The following is a 16,330-nucleotide window of genomic DNA, read 5'->3' as shown; positions in this document are numbered from 1 at the left end:
ACAGCAGACACTCACAGTCAGACCTCAGCAGTCACAGCAGACACTCATAGTCACACCTGGGTGCCATTACTCATCAACAGCAGCATCGCTGACAAGTCACACAATCTTATGCTCCTTCATCTTAAAAATAAAAACTTACAGTAAATGGTCAAGCAAAGTCAACACTCAGTCAGTTTTATCTTCATCATCTTTACCTCTATCAAACCAACAGGACTTCAATAAGTAATGGATTAGGAGAAAAAATATGAGACAGGATAAGAAACATCAAAAAATAGAGATGCTCTCAAGGTGGAATAGAAGGCACAGCTGGAAGTGTAGAAATAAGTCTCCATGACATTCACTCTCTACAAAAACAACTAGACAGCTAAGTGTAGACCTGAACATTGGTACAAATGTCAGAGCCGAGGTCACTCTGGGGCCTGCTTGCACCTGGCTGAAGAGAACAGTCCTGTTTTGCTCACTTTATAGCACTCTGTCCACCATCCTCTCTTCTTCTCTTCTCTTCTCTTCTCTTCTCTTCTCTTCTCTTCCTCCTCCTCCTTTTCTTGCTCTTCCTGCTCTTCCTTCTCCTCCTCTTCTTCCTCCTCTTCCTCTTCCTCCTCCTCTTCCTCCTCCTCCTTAGGGCTGCATGTCCAGTGCTTGATTTTCTAAACCCTGGTTTCTCATAGGCTTTTATCACCTTCATCACTTTCCCCTTTGCTTAGCCAGTAGTTCTGGAACACCAGTTCATGCACCAAGGCTAAGTGACCCATACAAAACCAATAGAAAGAGCTTTCTGAGATAGATAGATAGATAGATAGATAGATAGATAGATAGATAGATAGATAGATAGAGATAGATAGAGAGATAGAGATAGAGAGATAGAGAGATATATCTATATCTATCTATATCTATATATGCACATATGCAGTAAGATATCCATCATCAATAAGAACAAAAGCCTGTCAACTGTGACAACGTGACTGGAAGTAGAAACTATGATGTCAAGTGTAATAACCCAGCCATAGTAGAACAAATAGTTCACATTCTCACTCATTTGTGGAAGCTTAAAGCAGAACAAGAGAATGGAATAGTAATCCCTAGAGGCTAGAGATCAAGGGCTAGATAACACAAAGAGGGGAGGAATTGGTTCTAAAACCCTACAGCTAAGTGGGTTAACTCTTGTCTGCAACCGTTTATATATCTCAGAAGAACTAGAAGAACCCAAAGATTCTCAAACACATAGAAATGATAAATGTGTGAGGAGAGAAAAGCTAATTACCCAGATTTCATCATAGTGCACTGCATGCTGCACTGAATTATCATGTGATTTTCCTAAATGTGTACAACCATTAGGTGTCAGCCAAAAACAAAAGCATCTTCAGTTTCTCCCTCAGTAGGTCGGATATGGGCCTGCCTGCCTCTCTCTGTTTTTAGTAAGTTCCTCAGGTAATATACACAGTTCGTGAACCCATGCTTCTAGATTTTTCCTCTACAAGAATCAAAATATATCTTTCCTTTCTAGGCCTATTTACCCACCAACTCATCTAAAAATTTTATTTCTCTTTGGGACCCTTGACTTATTAATCGGCAATAGCTTCATATGTTTCTCTCTTGTACTGGCTAGTCTTCTGTCAACATAACACAAGCAAATGTCATCTGGAAAAAAGGAGAAAATGCGTCTATCAGACTGACTTGTAAGCAAGTCTTTGGGGGCATTTTCTTGGTTAATAATCAATGTGGGAGGGCCCAGCACACTGAGGACCGCCATTCCTAAGCAGAGGGGCCTACGCTACATAAGAAAGGTAGCTGAGTAAGGACTGAGAGCAAGCCAGGAAGCAGCAGTCCCTCCATGGTCTTCACTTAGGTTCTGCCTCTAGGTTCAGGACTTGAACCCTGGTTTCCCTTGATGATGGACTGTTATGTGAAAATGTAAAGCAAATAAACTCTTTCCTCCTTAAGCTCCTTTTGGTCATGGTGTTTATCAGAGCAATAGCAAACTGTAACATCCTCTAAGATCTTGCATGTTAACTACAATCAAAAGGGTGAAAAATATCAATGGAAAAAAGGGAATCTATAGGAGCCCCTCCACTGATTTGCCAAAATGAGGCCATGCCCAAAGCTACAGGACAGCATTCATGTCCTCGTCCTACTCTTCTGACAGACAGGCCATGGGAATGGTTTGAAGACAAGGACGAAGATGCCCTAGGTGTGTGATATAAGTAACACCAACAAAGGCACATGTGGATTGAGTACCGAAGGTCTAAGGGATTTGCTCAGAACATTTTCCATTTCCGTTCATGAGCAGGTGCAGCTGTATGGTGCTTCAAGACAATATAAACTGACAAATGAGTGGCAACACAGTTTCATCCCTCTGCAGATGTCACCGAGTGAGTTTACACAAAGGTTACATCACTTCCTGGGGACCCATCAAAGGAGGCCACCATTTTGTCTGCTATTTGTCCTTGAATAAAAAGTCATTTGCGTCAGTGCACACTTAGAATTACTAACGCTATGTGAGTACGAATAATCCCAGTTACAAGGAGACGAAACTGAGAGGCACAAAAATGGAGCTGCTTGAACTCATGCAACCAGCAAGCGGCCCAGGAAGAGGAAGAAAAATCAAACTAGAACCAAAGAGTCTGAGGGTGAGACACACTAACTTAGCAGACATGCTCTGTTATCTTTCTCTTCTCCAAAGTAAGCAGTGTCAGAGAACAGTGTTGAGAATCGAGATATAGACAAACGCTTGGCAAGAATAAGGCAAGAATCTTAGAAATTTCTTGGAAACTGTCAAACAGGCCAATGGAGTCAAAAGGCATGTAGTCCCTCCACAACCCCATGTGGGAAGCACCTGAGTGGTCAGTAGATCATGGAGACATGAGGCCTCCTAATCTAATACTTTAGTTTTATGGAACTGAAGGCTAGAATGAGCTCTTAAAGGTAGACATGAACAGGGCAGCTAAGGGTTGGCTTCATTCAGGCTGTGCAGTCCAGATCTGTCTGGTAAAGAACTCATGGTTCTTGCCAGACATTAATAGTAGATCCCCTGGGAGCATCAATAACTCAAATGTCTGGAAAGCTTCTTAAATAGATCATATCCAAACAGATCAAGTCTCATTCAATGTGGCAGACCTTGTGTGAATCCTGACATACTCTCCTGTCCTCCCGTCTATAACTTCAGTGCAGCACTGTATCAGTAAGCACACTGCAGCATCTTCTCATCCGATTGACACTCTGCTGCAGAGTGTCCTTAGAGCACTGCCTCTATGGGCTTGGGAAGAGAGGCTATCCCCACCATGCTTGTGCTGTACCCTCAGCCCCAGGGAACATGCCTCGTGGCTGGACAGTCATTTTAATTTTTACAGCATCACTGTTGAAGCTAATAACGCATGGGCGCTGCTTGGAGTTCTTTTTTAAGTCTGTTATTAGCATCAGGTCACTAATCCAAAAGAATTTTCAGCGGGTGGAAAAGTCAAAACATTGGCTACCATTATCCAGATGTCCTTCCGCAAATGATGCAGTAGAGACCAATGGACCCCTCCCCTTCTCAGCTATCAGTGTGTCTGCCTGCAGAGACAGACATGTGGGACAGTCCTTCTTCCTCAGCACAGCCAACAATCTCCTGTGAGGTTCCACCCACCCAGGTAACACTAACACCCACTGATAAATTAATAGGCCCCTTCTTCTGCAGAGCATGGGAGTCCTCAACCTTGAAAGACTCAGAATATCTCTTTAAGAAGTCTCTATTTAAGTTAAACAAAGATACACTTGATGGAATAAAACAGACTCACCTACCCTAGCAGCAAAGCTTCTTGGACTCATCCTAACATGAATAACTGGCTTATTCACTTCCAAGTGGAATGAACCCAACAATATATCACAGTTAACTGTGGTCACAGCTCCATGGAACTTCAGCCACTGCTGAGAGCTCACTGAGGGGCAGTTAATAGTCCCTGATCTGTAATCAACCTTTGTTACATTTGTTCCTAATCACAGGATACAGTTTTATCTTAATGAACTGTTTTCTTATCACATTAGAGTTGGTCATTTCAGCATGCCTAATGGTCCATTCAGTAGGTTAAATGACAACTAAGGTCTCTGGTTTTGGTGCATGGGGCGGGGGTAACATTTTCCCCTTTCCCCATACAGAGTGAGATCTGAAGGGCAGTCACTGAAGATCAAAGCCAAACATACCTATTGCAGTCGACGTGGAGAAGGAGGTGAGAGGCACTCACTGACAGCGCGACCTTGTGCCACTGTCCGTCAGCCATGCGGTAGGGAAGGGCCTCGGTCCTGGGTTTTCCGCCATGTATATAATGGTAGCGTATCTCTTCTCTTGGGCCACTGCTCTCCAGTTCAAAATAGCTGCACGCAAAGGAACAAAGACTTTAGTCCTGAGCGTCATGGTGCTCATCAGCCCCACATCCTGGTTCCTAGGTTTCTTAGAAACTCCAATTACCTAAACACAGCACATAAAGCCATGACCTGAAATCAAGCGTATGGTTTAGCTCCCTTCTACTGTCTGAGGGTCCTTCAAAAAACACCTTGAGCTTCTGACATGGAGATCAATTTGACCCACAATGAGGGAAAACCCACTAGCTAATTAGCAAAGCTTGAATTTGTGCTTCCTAAATACTTAAAAGTACAGTTCAGTGCCCTCTTTCTATTGCCTTTATTGATACTTATTTTTAGAACAGCCATTTAAACTTTTCAGGAATTAATGAGAAATGGGCTTGGCCCCTGGTATTAAAATCAATGCTAGAGTAAAGAGACAAGTTTAAGTCTGTCTCTGTTCTTCTCACTGAGGGTGGGGTGGATGCTTTCACTGGATAGGTGATCCCCAGATGATGGGGCAGGGAGTGATTAAAGCCACCCACACCTGAGTCAACACTAACAATTATCACAGTGTAAAGTACATAACTGGAGTTCTGTTTGCCAAGATTGTCCTCATGTGGTCACCACTGTGGTCAGATGTGCTTGGGCAGGGACTCCCATGGGCTCCTGGGGATTTGTCTCCTATAACTTCCAAGAGTTACCACTGTCATTGACATGTGCCTGACCTCACTGCCAGCTGTGCATTAGCATATTACATCATGTTGTAATTTGTCTCCTATCATACCCTCAAGCACTTGCACTGCCATCCCCTCTTAAAGCTGAAGGACTGAGACTATGACTAATAGTATAGCTCAGGTGATAGAGTGCTTGCCTGTCATATGTGAAACCCTGGGTTCACTCCCCAGCATTGCATAGGCCAGGTGGAGCGACACACACTTGTAATTCTATCACGAAGGAGGTAGAAACCAGAGGATCAGAAAGGCTCATGGTCATTTTTGAAAGTATATAGTGAGTTTGAGGCTAGCCTGGGCTACATGGGATCTATCAGGAAAGAAGAGATCGAAAAGGAAAGGAGAGGAAAGGAGAGGAGAGAAGAAATGGAGAGAAAGGGAAGGAGAGGAGAAGGAAGCAGTAATGAAAAATGGTGGGGAGAAAAACAGATTTAAGGATCATAAACATACACCCATGCCTTTTAAAGGGAGGTCATTGGCATTTCCTAGGCACCAGAAAATGCTCTTAAATAGTACTGGGCATAAACTCAGCTAGCACTCACCTCCAGAAATGTGTGCAGCTCTAGAGACATTCACCTAGACAGGGAGGCAGTGTGACCCATGTAGCTGGAAGGAGCTACAGTTTTCCTACAATCTACTGAGCTGAGCTAACCCAAGCTTGACTACGTTAAATTTGAAACACAAATTTCACCACTGATGAGAACTAGATGGAGCTATCATGAAAATCAGACTCTTTGGCCATGACCCAAACCATGTCAGAAAACAAATGAGCTTTTCCTGCTCATCTCCCAAAGATCATTCCCACAGGAAGCATAGACTGAAGACAACCTTGCAGCCACCTCATCTCCAGCAGCACAAGGGATCATCCCTAAGAGATTATTGCTTCAACAGAAGCCAGTTCCTGTGCCCAGGGTCATACTAATTAGGTATAATTAGTATAGTACATATTTTCAAAAAGAAGGAATTCCTTAATATTTATTTAAAAAAAAAACAAATTTCTTCAAAGCTTCAAACAGGTTCTAGAAGAATTAAACTGAAGAAGCTAATTCAAGACATTATAGGTACTCGGTCATTCATTCAGCTCATTAACTCAGTGTGTCTTTAGTGAGCACAATGGGAGGCAATAAACATGATGTGAAGTATAGATCCCTCCATCAAGATGTTCTGAGATGAGTAAGGAATGCAATGAATGTGTTCCTTCCCATCATAAACTAGAAAGTGCCCTAGAAGTGGCCAAGGAGGAGGTAAAGGAAGCTGTCGTGATACAAGGAAACACTTCATGCTGGGAACCTGCCAAGTACATTTTTATCAAGACTTTATGGTGAGATCTCATATGGTCAGAGCATGCCTAATCCCCAGGAGGACAGAGCTCTGGTTTAGAAAAGCACCTCACCAAGGTCCAAGCATCATGTAAAATCTCTCAATAATTTTGACCAATAAGAGACTCCTGGGAGAAGGGACCTGACCTTGAAAGGACTTCAGTCAATGACAATTGGAAATGTTCATCAAGATAGCTGATAGGATCATTAGGATGGGGGTTAGTGCATGTAACCAGATTCAATCACTGTTCCTGGGGTTACGGCCTCATTGAGCAAGCGCTTAATGTGTTACAAATAGATCGTTTAAAGATAACTTTACAAATCGCCAGAGTAAGTGATTGCCTTGTGGTAGTCACAAATATGTAGCTGTGAGGAAAACAAAACCCACTCTAGCTCTTCACAGTGACCACTTTTACCTCGGGGTCTTTTCTCACAGCACCACACAGTCACTCAGAGGCAATGCACTTCAAACAACTTGAATACAATTCAATATGACGTGTGCTTGTAGAGTTATGTTAGGTAACTGCTGATATGTCCCAGAGATGACAGAACCACTGGACAGCTAAGGGGCACCTGGACCAAACTTAGGTTTGACTGAAGGAAACACAGCAGAATGTCTAGGCAGTAACTCTCCACTGACAGGGACATGTGACATAGGCCTGACAGCCACCTGCAGGGAGCAGTAACCGATCTAAAGGCTGTGGCATGGGAATACACACCATAATCTATAGTAGAGGGTTCCCAAAGGGCTCATGTGTTGAAGGATTGGTAACTTGCTCTAAGAGCTAACACAGGGCTATGGACAAGTCAAGGTATCAATCTGTTGATGGGTTTATAATATGTATCATTATTGGAATCTCTCTGTGTCTCTGTCTATGTGTGTACGCACATGTATGCATGTGTGTGTGCTTGTGTGTCTTTTTCTCACTGCTTCTCTCTGTCTCTGTCTCTGTTCTCTCTGTGTTTCTCTGTGTTTCTCTCTCTCTCTGTGTCTGTCTGTCTCTCTCTGTCTGTCTATCTATCTATCTATCTATCTATCTATCTATCTATCTTTGTTCTGCGTGTCTGTCTGCCTCTCTACCTCTCTTTGTGTCTGTGTGTATTTCTGCATTTCTTTGTGTTTCTCTCACTGGCTTTTTCTCTGTATCTTTGTCTCTCTATGCCTATCTCTGCCCCTCTTTGTATGTCCCTTTCTCTCTAATGACTCTATGTCTGTCCATATCTCTCTGCTTCTCTCATTCTCCCCCTTTCCCAGTCACCATAAGCAGCCAGACTCCTTCATCGCCTGATTCCACTGACAAAATATAGGCCGCAGCAAAGGAGTCAGCTAACATGGATTGAAACTTCTCAAATTCTGAACCCAAACAAATCCTTTCCCTTGTTTTGTCATTTGGTCACAGTGATGAGCTGGTGAACTGATACATGTAGTCTATATCCCAGCAGTATCCGACCACAGGCCTCCACCAGAGACTACTGAGTCAGACTCTGCGTTTCAGTAAGACTCCCAGATGATTTTTGAGCACCTAAGAGTTTAAGATGCCATGCAACGGAGAGCACTAGGTATATACTTCCTGACCAGCTGCTCGCCACAAGGGGGCTCACTACAAAGGTGGCAGAAGCCTGAAATTTTATGGTGGGTGGTGACTAGCAGCCATTTGCTGCTGTGGGAGCAGAAGGGTGGTGGGAGCAAGCATGAGCGAGCATCTCATGAACAGTCCAGACCTGTCAGCCCTTACTCCTCATGCAGAAGAGCTTCCTAAGAGGCTGGAAAGGACAACAGCTCTGTAGTAACAACATAGCACCAAGGAGATGCTGTGAGCTGCACTTCCCTAGCCTTGGACCTGTTAGTCTGCGGTACTGTTCCAAGGAACAACACTCTCAGAACAGCCTATCCACCTTATAGATACTTGAAAACAGTGAAGATATGCCCTACTGAAGTTGTTTTCTTTTTGTTTTTCAGGACAAGTATTCTCTGTATGTTCCTGTCTCCTACCTAGACTATTCCCCTTTCTAGAAAATGATTCTTCTTTATTCTTCTTTCTAGACACACTGTCAGGTTGGTCCTGATGCTTCAGGCATGGTCAAACAAATTGACTTGGTACATCATCAATATAGAAACAGATATAAGGCCCCCCAGTGCAGATGTCTTCAAATGCACAGCGTGGTGACATTATCCTTGCCTTGCCCTGGGCCATATGTGGCTGTGATTGTGTTCTAATGTTTACACTGACTTTCTCATCCACTAACACCCTGAGTCCTTTCACCCAAAACTCTATGAAGACAAATTCTTCCCACTCTGTATTTCCAAAAAGAATTTTAAAATAGAAGTTTTGCTTAAATGCTAGGCCTCATCTGCATAATTCCCCAAGGTCCACCCTGCAGTATTAGAGACAACCCGTTCTCCATGAAGAGAAGTTTAATTTCATGGAACCATATGAATTTCATGCTGTTTGAAAATGAAATTCAAGAAGAATAATTCCAAATAGTATATAGATTGATCAAGGTCAGACAAGACATTTTTATTGAAATATTTATAATTTTCTCCAAACTATATCCCATTTTGAGATTTTTTTTTAAAAATCAATCATTTGTAATGGTCTATCTTCATTATCATCTTGACTATGTTTAGATCCACCACAAAATGCGCCTCTCGGAGTGTCTGTGAGAGTGTATCTAGAGACATGTAACCAAGGAGGTAGGAAGATTCCACTCTGAATATTTAAGTGGCATCACTTCATGGTCTGGGGTCCTAGTCACCCATTTCTCTGCTTCCTGACTGAGGACTCAATGTGTCCAGCTGCCTCAACTTCCTTGAGACAATGTGTGGCCACACCTTCCCTCTCATGAAGAACTGTACCCTCCACCTGTGAGCTTGCTTGCCTCCCTTAAGTGGTCTCTGACAGGCATTTTGCCACAGCAGCAACAACAAACACAACTAAAGCCTGATTTAGTGGTGCATGCCTTTAATTCCTACACTTGAGAGGCAGAGACAGGAAGATTTCTGTGAGTCTGAGGCCAGCCTAGTCTACATACACAATTAAACCCTCTCTCAAGTTAATAAAAGAAACTAGCTCAATATCAGAGACTTGCAAAGGCAGACATGTTCAAAATGTTAAGGAGACGTCTGCTGGCAGGACATATAGAGAGAAAGCAGGGGAAGCTTAAATGGCCAGTGTCCATTTTTTTTATAAGAAACGATAAGAAGTATCTTAGGAAGATGTCTTTTCTGGTGTTCTCCTCTACATGAGATATGTACATTGCCTAGCTAAAAATCTACCAAAAAAACAGCTTTGGTGCTGTGCTCTGTGCCTGCCCACACTCCAACAGTGGCCTCTGTGGCTGGACAAGTAACTGTATTCTGGGGATCAGAGTAGGAGGTCAAGGCAAAATGACCTTAAAAACAATGTTGCACCCCAGCCATATTTACCTCCAGCAAGATCCTCAAGGCTAGCAGAATACTAAGGGCCTGTAGCTACTAATTTATTTCCTGTATGGGGAAACAGGCCACCTCATGTGTAGACAAAGCCCCTGAGTGAACCTTTCCTAACTTCTACAAAAAGCCGAAAGTACATAAACAGAAAATAGTTTCTCAGAATTGTTCCTATAATTCCTTTGTAAACCCTCAACAAAAGCTAACTCTAGTCAACAGTGTGCGTCTAGTCCATGCTACTTGCAGGAGGTTTGTCAGGGGACTCAGTAGCATGGGTAGATAAAATGAGTCTAAAAATAACTATATGGATGAGAAATACCATTCGTCATAGAAACTAATGCCAAGCTGAGACCTAAACACAATAAATGCACTCAGACGTACTAAACAGGCTTAGAAGTTTTGAGAGTAAAGAGAAGCAGAAGAGCATGAATTTGAAGAGAAAGGCAGAAAACTGAGAAGCCAAGACACAGAGCTAGTACTACTCTGAGACAAGAAAGGCAGGAGACATAGTCCCCTCTTATCCACAGAACAGATGAAGGGGAAGTTAGATTTTCCAAAGGCGATCACAATATCCCTCTATCACACATCCATCTCATAAAGTGATCTTGATACCCCTCTCTCAGAACAAAAAAGACTCCTTTAAGATCTGAGGAACTTTGTAATGCTTGGTGACAAATTCAGGAGGCAAGTTTTGATCCTGTGCACCAGAATGTGCTTGAAGCCCCCAGTCCCCTACTAAGAAACATAAGTATCCTGAGGGTGCCATGCTGAGAGGAAGCCCAAGCCACATCAAAGTGGCATCAGCCAGATGCTCTTATTGGCACAGAAACCGGGACATCAGCCAATAGCTGATATAAACCAGCATGGAAACTCCTCTGGATGGTTTCCCCCACTACCTAATCCCCACAGTTGGAGCCACAAATGTCATGAAGCACCAATAAGCCTTCTCCTCTGGGCTGTGTCCAAATTCTTAACCCATAGAACCTGTGAGCATTAAAAGTTTGGGAACCATTTTTCAGACATTAACAGAAATTGGAACACTCTGAGTGTAAGTATACATATTTTTGACCTTTAAAATTTGAAATTATAATTTAGGTATGCCTTTTCTAAATGCCTGGTGTCTCTGGCCAGATAATCAAGTCTCCAAGTGGTGATTCCCTGCTTATAAGTAGTCCCACAGATTTACAGCTGTGCACTTTCTTCTAACTTAGAAAAGTAAAACGGACAGTCTGTATTCAGCATACAAATAAACCACTAATTTTTGTGGGTTAGTTATTAAATCCATTTATTGTAACATTTTTGGTAGGGTCTTTATGCTCTTCTCTGTAAAAGAGCACATCATTAGCAAACAATGACAGCCTTAGAAAAAGAAAATTTCTGTCATGTTCAACATTGCGGAAAGAAATAGAGAATATAATATTAGTGAAATACAACATACACAGAAAAACAGACACTGCTTGATCACACTTAACAGAAATAGAGTAAAATGGTATTTGTGGTGGCTGGAGTTTGACTAAAATGAGATGAGGGGTCAAAATCTCGGACTAGGGAAACAATATTCTTTAGTTTTCTTGTGCCTCAAGAAGATTTACCAATGATAAATTATATGTGCTTCAAAATTGGTTTAAAATTTTTTTCAACTATCCGCACCCAAATCACATTAGGTTTCTGAGGCAATAAGTACAGTACCAGTTAGTTGGTAGAGTCACCTAATCATTCTGTATTATATTCATAAAACATAACATCACTTTGTACCCCATAAATACAATATGTCAACAATTAAAATAATAAATTATTGAAAAGTGTAGTATTAGCACACCATTGTATTGTTTTTTAATACATGCTTGTCAGTAGATATAAAATAATTATATAATGAATTCTTGGCTGTCTTTCTTCTGTCACTTTTTTCAAGTCCCAGCATCTTGGTTTCAAGTTTCATGTTTGCTAGAATGAGGGGTCACCTTGGTAGCCTCTTCAAAAGTGAGATATGATCCCTGGATTCAGTCCCAAATGCCTTCCCAGTCTTCAAGATATTGTCTGAGTTCAAGGAAAGGATGAAAATAAACAGATAAACTTCTGGTGCATCCACCTCCTCTAAGTACAGCAATGTACTGTAGAAAGGGATTCAATACCAGAAAACACAGTCTAGCAGCAGGGTAGCCTCAAAGCCTAGCCCTTCCCCGACCGGGTCCACATGCTTTCCTCTACCTGAGTCTTCACTCAGTAAGAAAGAAAACATCCACTCCACAGTCTGCTTAGGACAAAATGACATCAGTCTGTAAGTCACCTTACAAGGGATCCAACAGTGCTTAAGATTTCTACAAGGGATCCAACAGTGCTTAAGATTTCTTATCTCTTTCTATGCCCATGGAAACAAGCAGCTTCCCAGAGGTACAACCAGGAATGCACACACCCCCTTTCCATAGGAGGGGAGCTTGTGTTTTTCCCTTCTTGTTTAGCTATGATCTGGTGATTTTATTTGTTTTGTAAAGTTACATATTAGTTTTGTACTCAATGCACTTAGCAAACAGCTAGTGGAAGATTAACAGTGACAATGACATAGCATCTGTTACTGAGAACAAAACACTCGCTGCCACATGAAATGCAAAGTGAGCTCTTTACATGGATTTGAAACAGTTTTATAACAAGACTTCAGAATCCATGTGGAATTAACCTGGCTATCCCTACTAAAATAAAGGCTGACTTGTGCCTTCCCCAACATGGAGACCCAGAGAAGACTGAATGTTAGGAAGGTAATACAGAACAAACTTTTACATAAAGAAATCTAAAACAGAAGCAATAAACCAGATCACCTACAGTGATTGTAAAGGAAACTTGGTTTTCTTCCTAATGGTCAAAGTTTGCCAAGAAAACCAAATTTTAAATGTTTATTAAGTGACCAAATCTGAAGCAGAGAGCTTACAGTCTCACTATTTCATTTTACATTAAGCTGAGGAATAACTCTGTACCTCCTGAACTCAAGATCAAAATGCATGTAATTCAAGACATAAGCATAAAAATATCCAAGTCACTGTTGGCATTGCTGAAATTGTCATAAGATCTACCTTCTCAATTTCATTTACTGAAGACTTGAGGAGAAGAAGATGAGCCAGTGGGATGATCTACCTTCTCAATTTCATTTACTGAAGACTTGAGGAGAAGAAGATGAGCCAGTGGGAAGCCCTCACTGAGCAATCCTGACAATGAGTTCACTGTCAGAACCTACTATGGATGTGAGAACAAATGCTAACCTTGCAAGCTGTCCCCTGACCTTCATATATGCACTGTGACACATGTGTGTCTTCACACACACAGATACACACACAATCATACATACAAACATATCATATATACACACACATAATACATACACACATGCATCATATACACATACATGTGTCATATATACATACATACAAATGATAATGGTAATACAACCTTTAAGATTTTTAAACAGAAGTAATATTATTATTCTTAGAGAATACCTTTTGATTGTTTTCATGGTTTAGAAAAATGAAATTCACAGGTAGATTGATAAAACTAGAAAAAAAATCATCCTGAGTGAGGTAACTCAGACCTCACTTTCTTCATATTTTCTTAGTTTTTAAATTTATTTTTATTCATTCTTTAAGAATTTTATTCAGCAGCTGACTGAGACAGACTCAGATACTTACACCCAACCATTGGACTGAAGTTGGGGAAAACCATGGTTGAATTTAAGAGAAGGATTGAAGAAGCTGAAGAAGAGGGTGACCCCATAGGAAGACCAGCAGTCTTAACTAACCTGGTCTCCAGGGAACTCTGAGAGACTGGACCACCAACCAAGCATCATACACAGTCTAGTCTGAGGCCCCCAACAATATATAGCAGAGGACTGCCTGGTCTGGCCCCAGTGGGAGAAGATAAGCCTAATCTTGAGGCCCGAGGGAAGGGGGTGGTCTGGTAAGGGGGAGCACCCTCTTGGAGGCCAGGGGGAGGAGAAATGGGATGAGAAAACATGGGAGGGGGGACTGTGATGGGGTAGCAGCTGCAATGTAAATGAATAAAATAATTTAATAAAATAAAGAACATTACTCTGTGTTATTTGGATCATGTTTACCCCCGCCCAACTCCTCCCAGATCCTCATCCACTTTTCTAACCACTCAACTTTCTGCTCTCTCTTTGAGTTTTCAAAATTATCAAATACAATTCTTTGCTGCTCAAATACTCTCGGATGTGAGGCCATCTTCTAGAGTGTCAACCTACCAGGGGTCACACTCTTAAAAATGACTGTCCCTCTCCAAGCAGCTGACAATTGCCAAATAGTTTTCAGCCAGTGGTGGGACTTAGCACCCACCTCCTGTCTCCATGCTGGGATCTTGTCTGGCTTGAGTTTGCACAGGTCTTGTGCCTACTGTCACAACTGATAGAGTTCATATGTGTGGCTGGCTACTGTGTCTGGAAAACAGTTTCTTTGTAGTCATCCTCTATCCACGGCTCTCATAAGCTCTCCTCCTCTTCCACAGTATTTCCTTGGTTGGTTTGCTCGTTTGTTTGTTTGTTTGTTTGTTTGTTTGTTTGTTTTTACCTTGTATCCCCTTTCTGACCTAGAATCTTATCCAACATACCGCATTAGATTTAATCAGCCTGTCTCCTCAGGCTCCAGGCTGCCAGTTCAGACCTGTCTTCTTTTTTAATCACTCTGACAGATTTGAGTAGTATTCAGGTGTTTTTCTTCAATGTAGATTTCTGGGATGCCTGTCACAATTACTTATGAGTTGTGAATCGAGAGAAGAAAGACCAGAGAGGTCAGGTACCATCCTCATCCAAGCTTATCAGGAGTGCACATCATGTCATCATCCACAAGTGGCTTATTAGGAGCACATGCCATGCCACCGCATTCCTATTGATGTTGATCCTGGGGTCCACCTACCAGGTTAGAGTGGCTCTTGCTGCCCTTCTCCACTCTAAAGTTCATCCTCCTGCTTCCATGCTGTGCTCCAGGGAAGAAAGTTACCATCTGCAGCTCATACTGAAGCAGAGGGGAGCTCTGCCCCACTTGCCTTGAGGGCTGGTTATTTACATTTATTATTTATAATTCTGCATGAGATATTTGTATTCTACTTCTCTTATTTATTCAAATGTATTTAAAGCACTATGGATGTAGTCATTATCGTTTTGTTCTGTAGATTATATTCTAAATTTTATTCTTTTGGTGTCTTGACTGATCCATCTGTAGCCTCTGTATGTTTTCACGTTTCTCTTTTGAAACATTCCCATTATTATGGCTTTTTATTTTTTCTTTAAATGTCCTGTCATTCCCTTACTTCCAATTAGTAAATAAAGCCAAAAGTTCATTTTACACATTTCTGGACTCAGTATTAAAACTTACTTCTATATACACACTTGGATCATTTTTTGGAATAATGGAATTAAAAATTAATACATATGGGATAGGGAATGCTTCAGTGGATAAGAATACTTTACTGGAGACATGAGATCCTGAGTTTGAATACCCAGAACCCATGTAAAAAGCTAGGCATGCTATGTGTGTTGGGGTAATCTAAGCCAGGCAGATTTGGAGATCTCTCTGGCCAGCCAGGCTAGCCAAAAATAGTGAGCTTTGAGCCTGGAGAGATGGTTCAGTGATCAAGAGTGCTTACTGTTCTTGCAGAGGAGCTGGGTTCAATTCCCAGTACTTACATAGTGGCTCACAACCATCTATCTCTACCTCCAGTACCAGGACGTCTGACGCCCTTTTCTGGCCACTGGAGACACCATATAGACAATGGTGCACATAGATACAAGATACATACAGGCAAAATAGTCATATACTGGGGTAGTTTGGATGAGAATGGCTTTTATAGGCTCTTATACTCTAATACTTGGTGCCAGTTAGTATAACTGGGAAGGATTGGGAGTATGGCTTTTTTGGAGGAAGTGTGTCACCAGGGACAAGCTTTGAAGTTTCAAAAGATTTGCACCATTCCCAGTTTCCCCTTCTCTGCCTTATAGTGGCGGATCAAGGCATAAACTCTCAACGTCCCTTCATTCCTTATTGTTGACACTAACCCTCTGAAACCATAAGCCACAGTGCTTCCTATTATCAGTTGCTTTGATAATGGTATTTTATTGTACCAGAGAAAAATAACTAAGACAGTAGTTGCTGTGACAGATCCAACTGTGTAGATTTTTGTGGGGAGAAATGTGGAATATTTGAGGACTTTGGACTAGGAAAGCAGTTGAACATTGTAAGCAGGACTTAACCTCACTTCTGGAACCAACTTCCATATGAGTTACTTTTCTTTGTCTGATTTGATTTTTTTTTTCATTTTCTTGTCAGTGTCTGTAGCAGAGTAGAGGTTTTGATCTTAACAAAACCTAACATTTTTCCTTGCTCCTGTTCACAAAATCCTATGTAAAAACATCACTAAAGCCAAGGCCGTGTGTACTCCCTGTGTTCTAGTTTTACCTTTTGGATTTACCATGTATGTTGCATGGTCCTTCTAAGTTAACTTTTGTGAAAAGTGTAAAGTCTGTGTCAAGGTCCAGT

General features: G+C 41.7%; 1 protein-coding gene across 3 annotated transcripts in view; it reads right to left on the bottom strand.

Moving 5' to 3' along the window:
* Nell1 (neural EGFL like 1) overlaps positions 1-16,330 on the bottom strand; it is an 829,837-nt gene that overhangs the window by 684,808 nt on the left and 128,699 nt on the right. For 2 of the 3 annotated variants that reach the window (XM_028787438.1, XM_028787439.1), the window contains exon 4: positions 4,177-4,347. The exons of the other annotated variant lie outside the window; for it this stretch is intronic. In XM_028787438.1, coding sequence (XP_028643271.1) covers positions 4,177-4,347 — 171 coding nt within the window. The remainder of the gene's footprint in view (positions 1-4,176; positions 4,348-16,330) is intronic. 3 annotated transcript variants of the gene reach the window in all.

This window comes from Grammomys surdaster, unplaced genomic scaffold (genome assembly GCF_004785775.1).
Source record: "Grammomys surdaster isolate TR1022 unplaced genomic scaffold, NIH_TR_1.0 125635, whole genome shotgun sequence".
Classification (NCBI taxonomy): domain Eukaryota; kingdom Metazoa; phylum Chordata; class Mammalia; order Rodentia; family Muridae; genus Grammomys; species Grammomys surdaster.
This window is presented reverse-complemented; position numbering and strand designations above follow the sequence as displayed.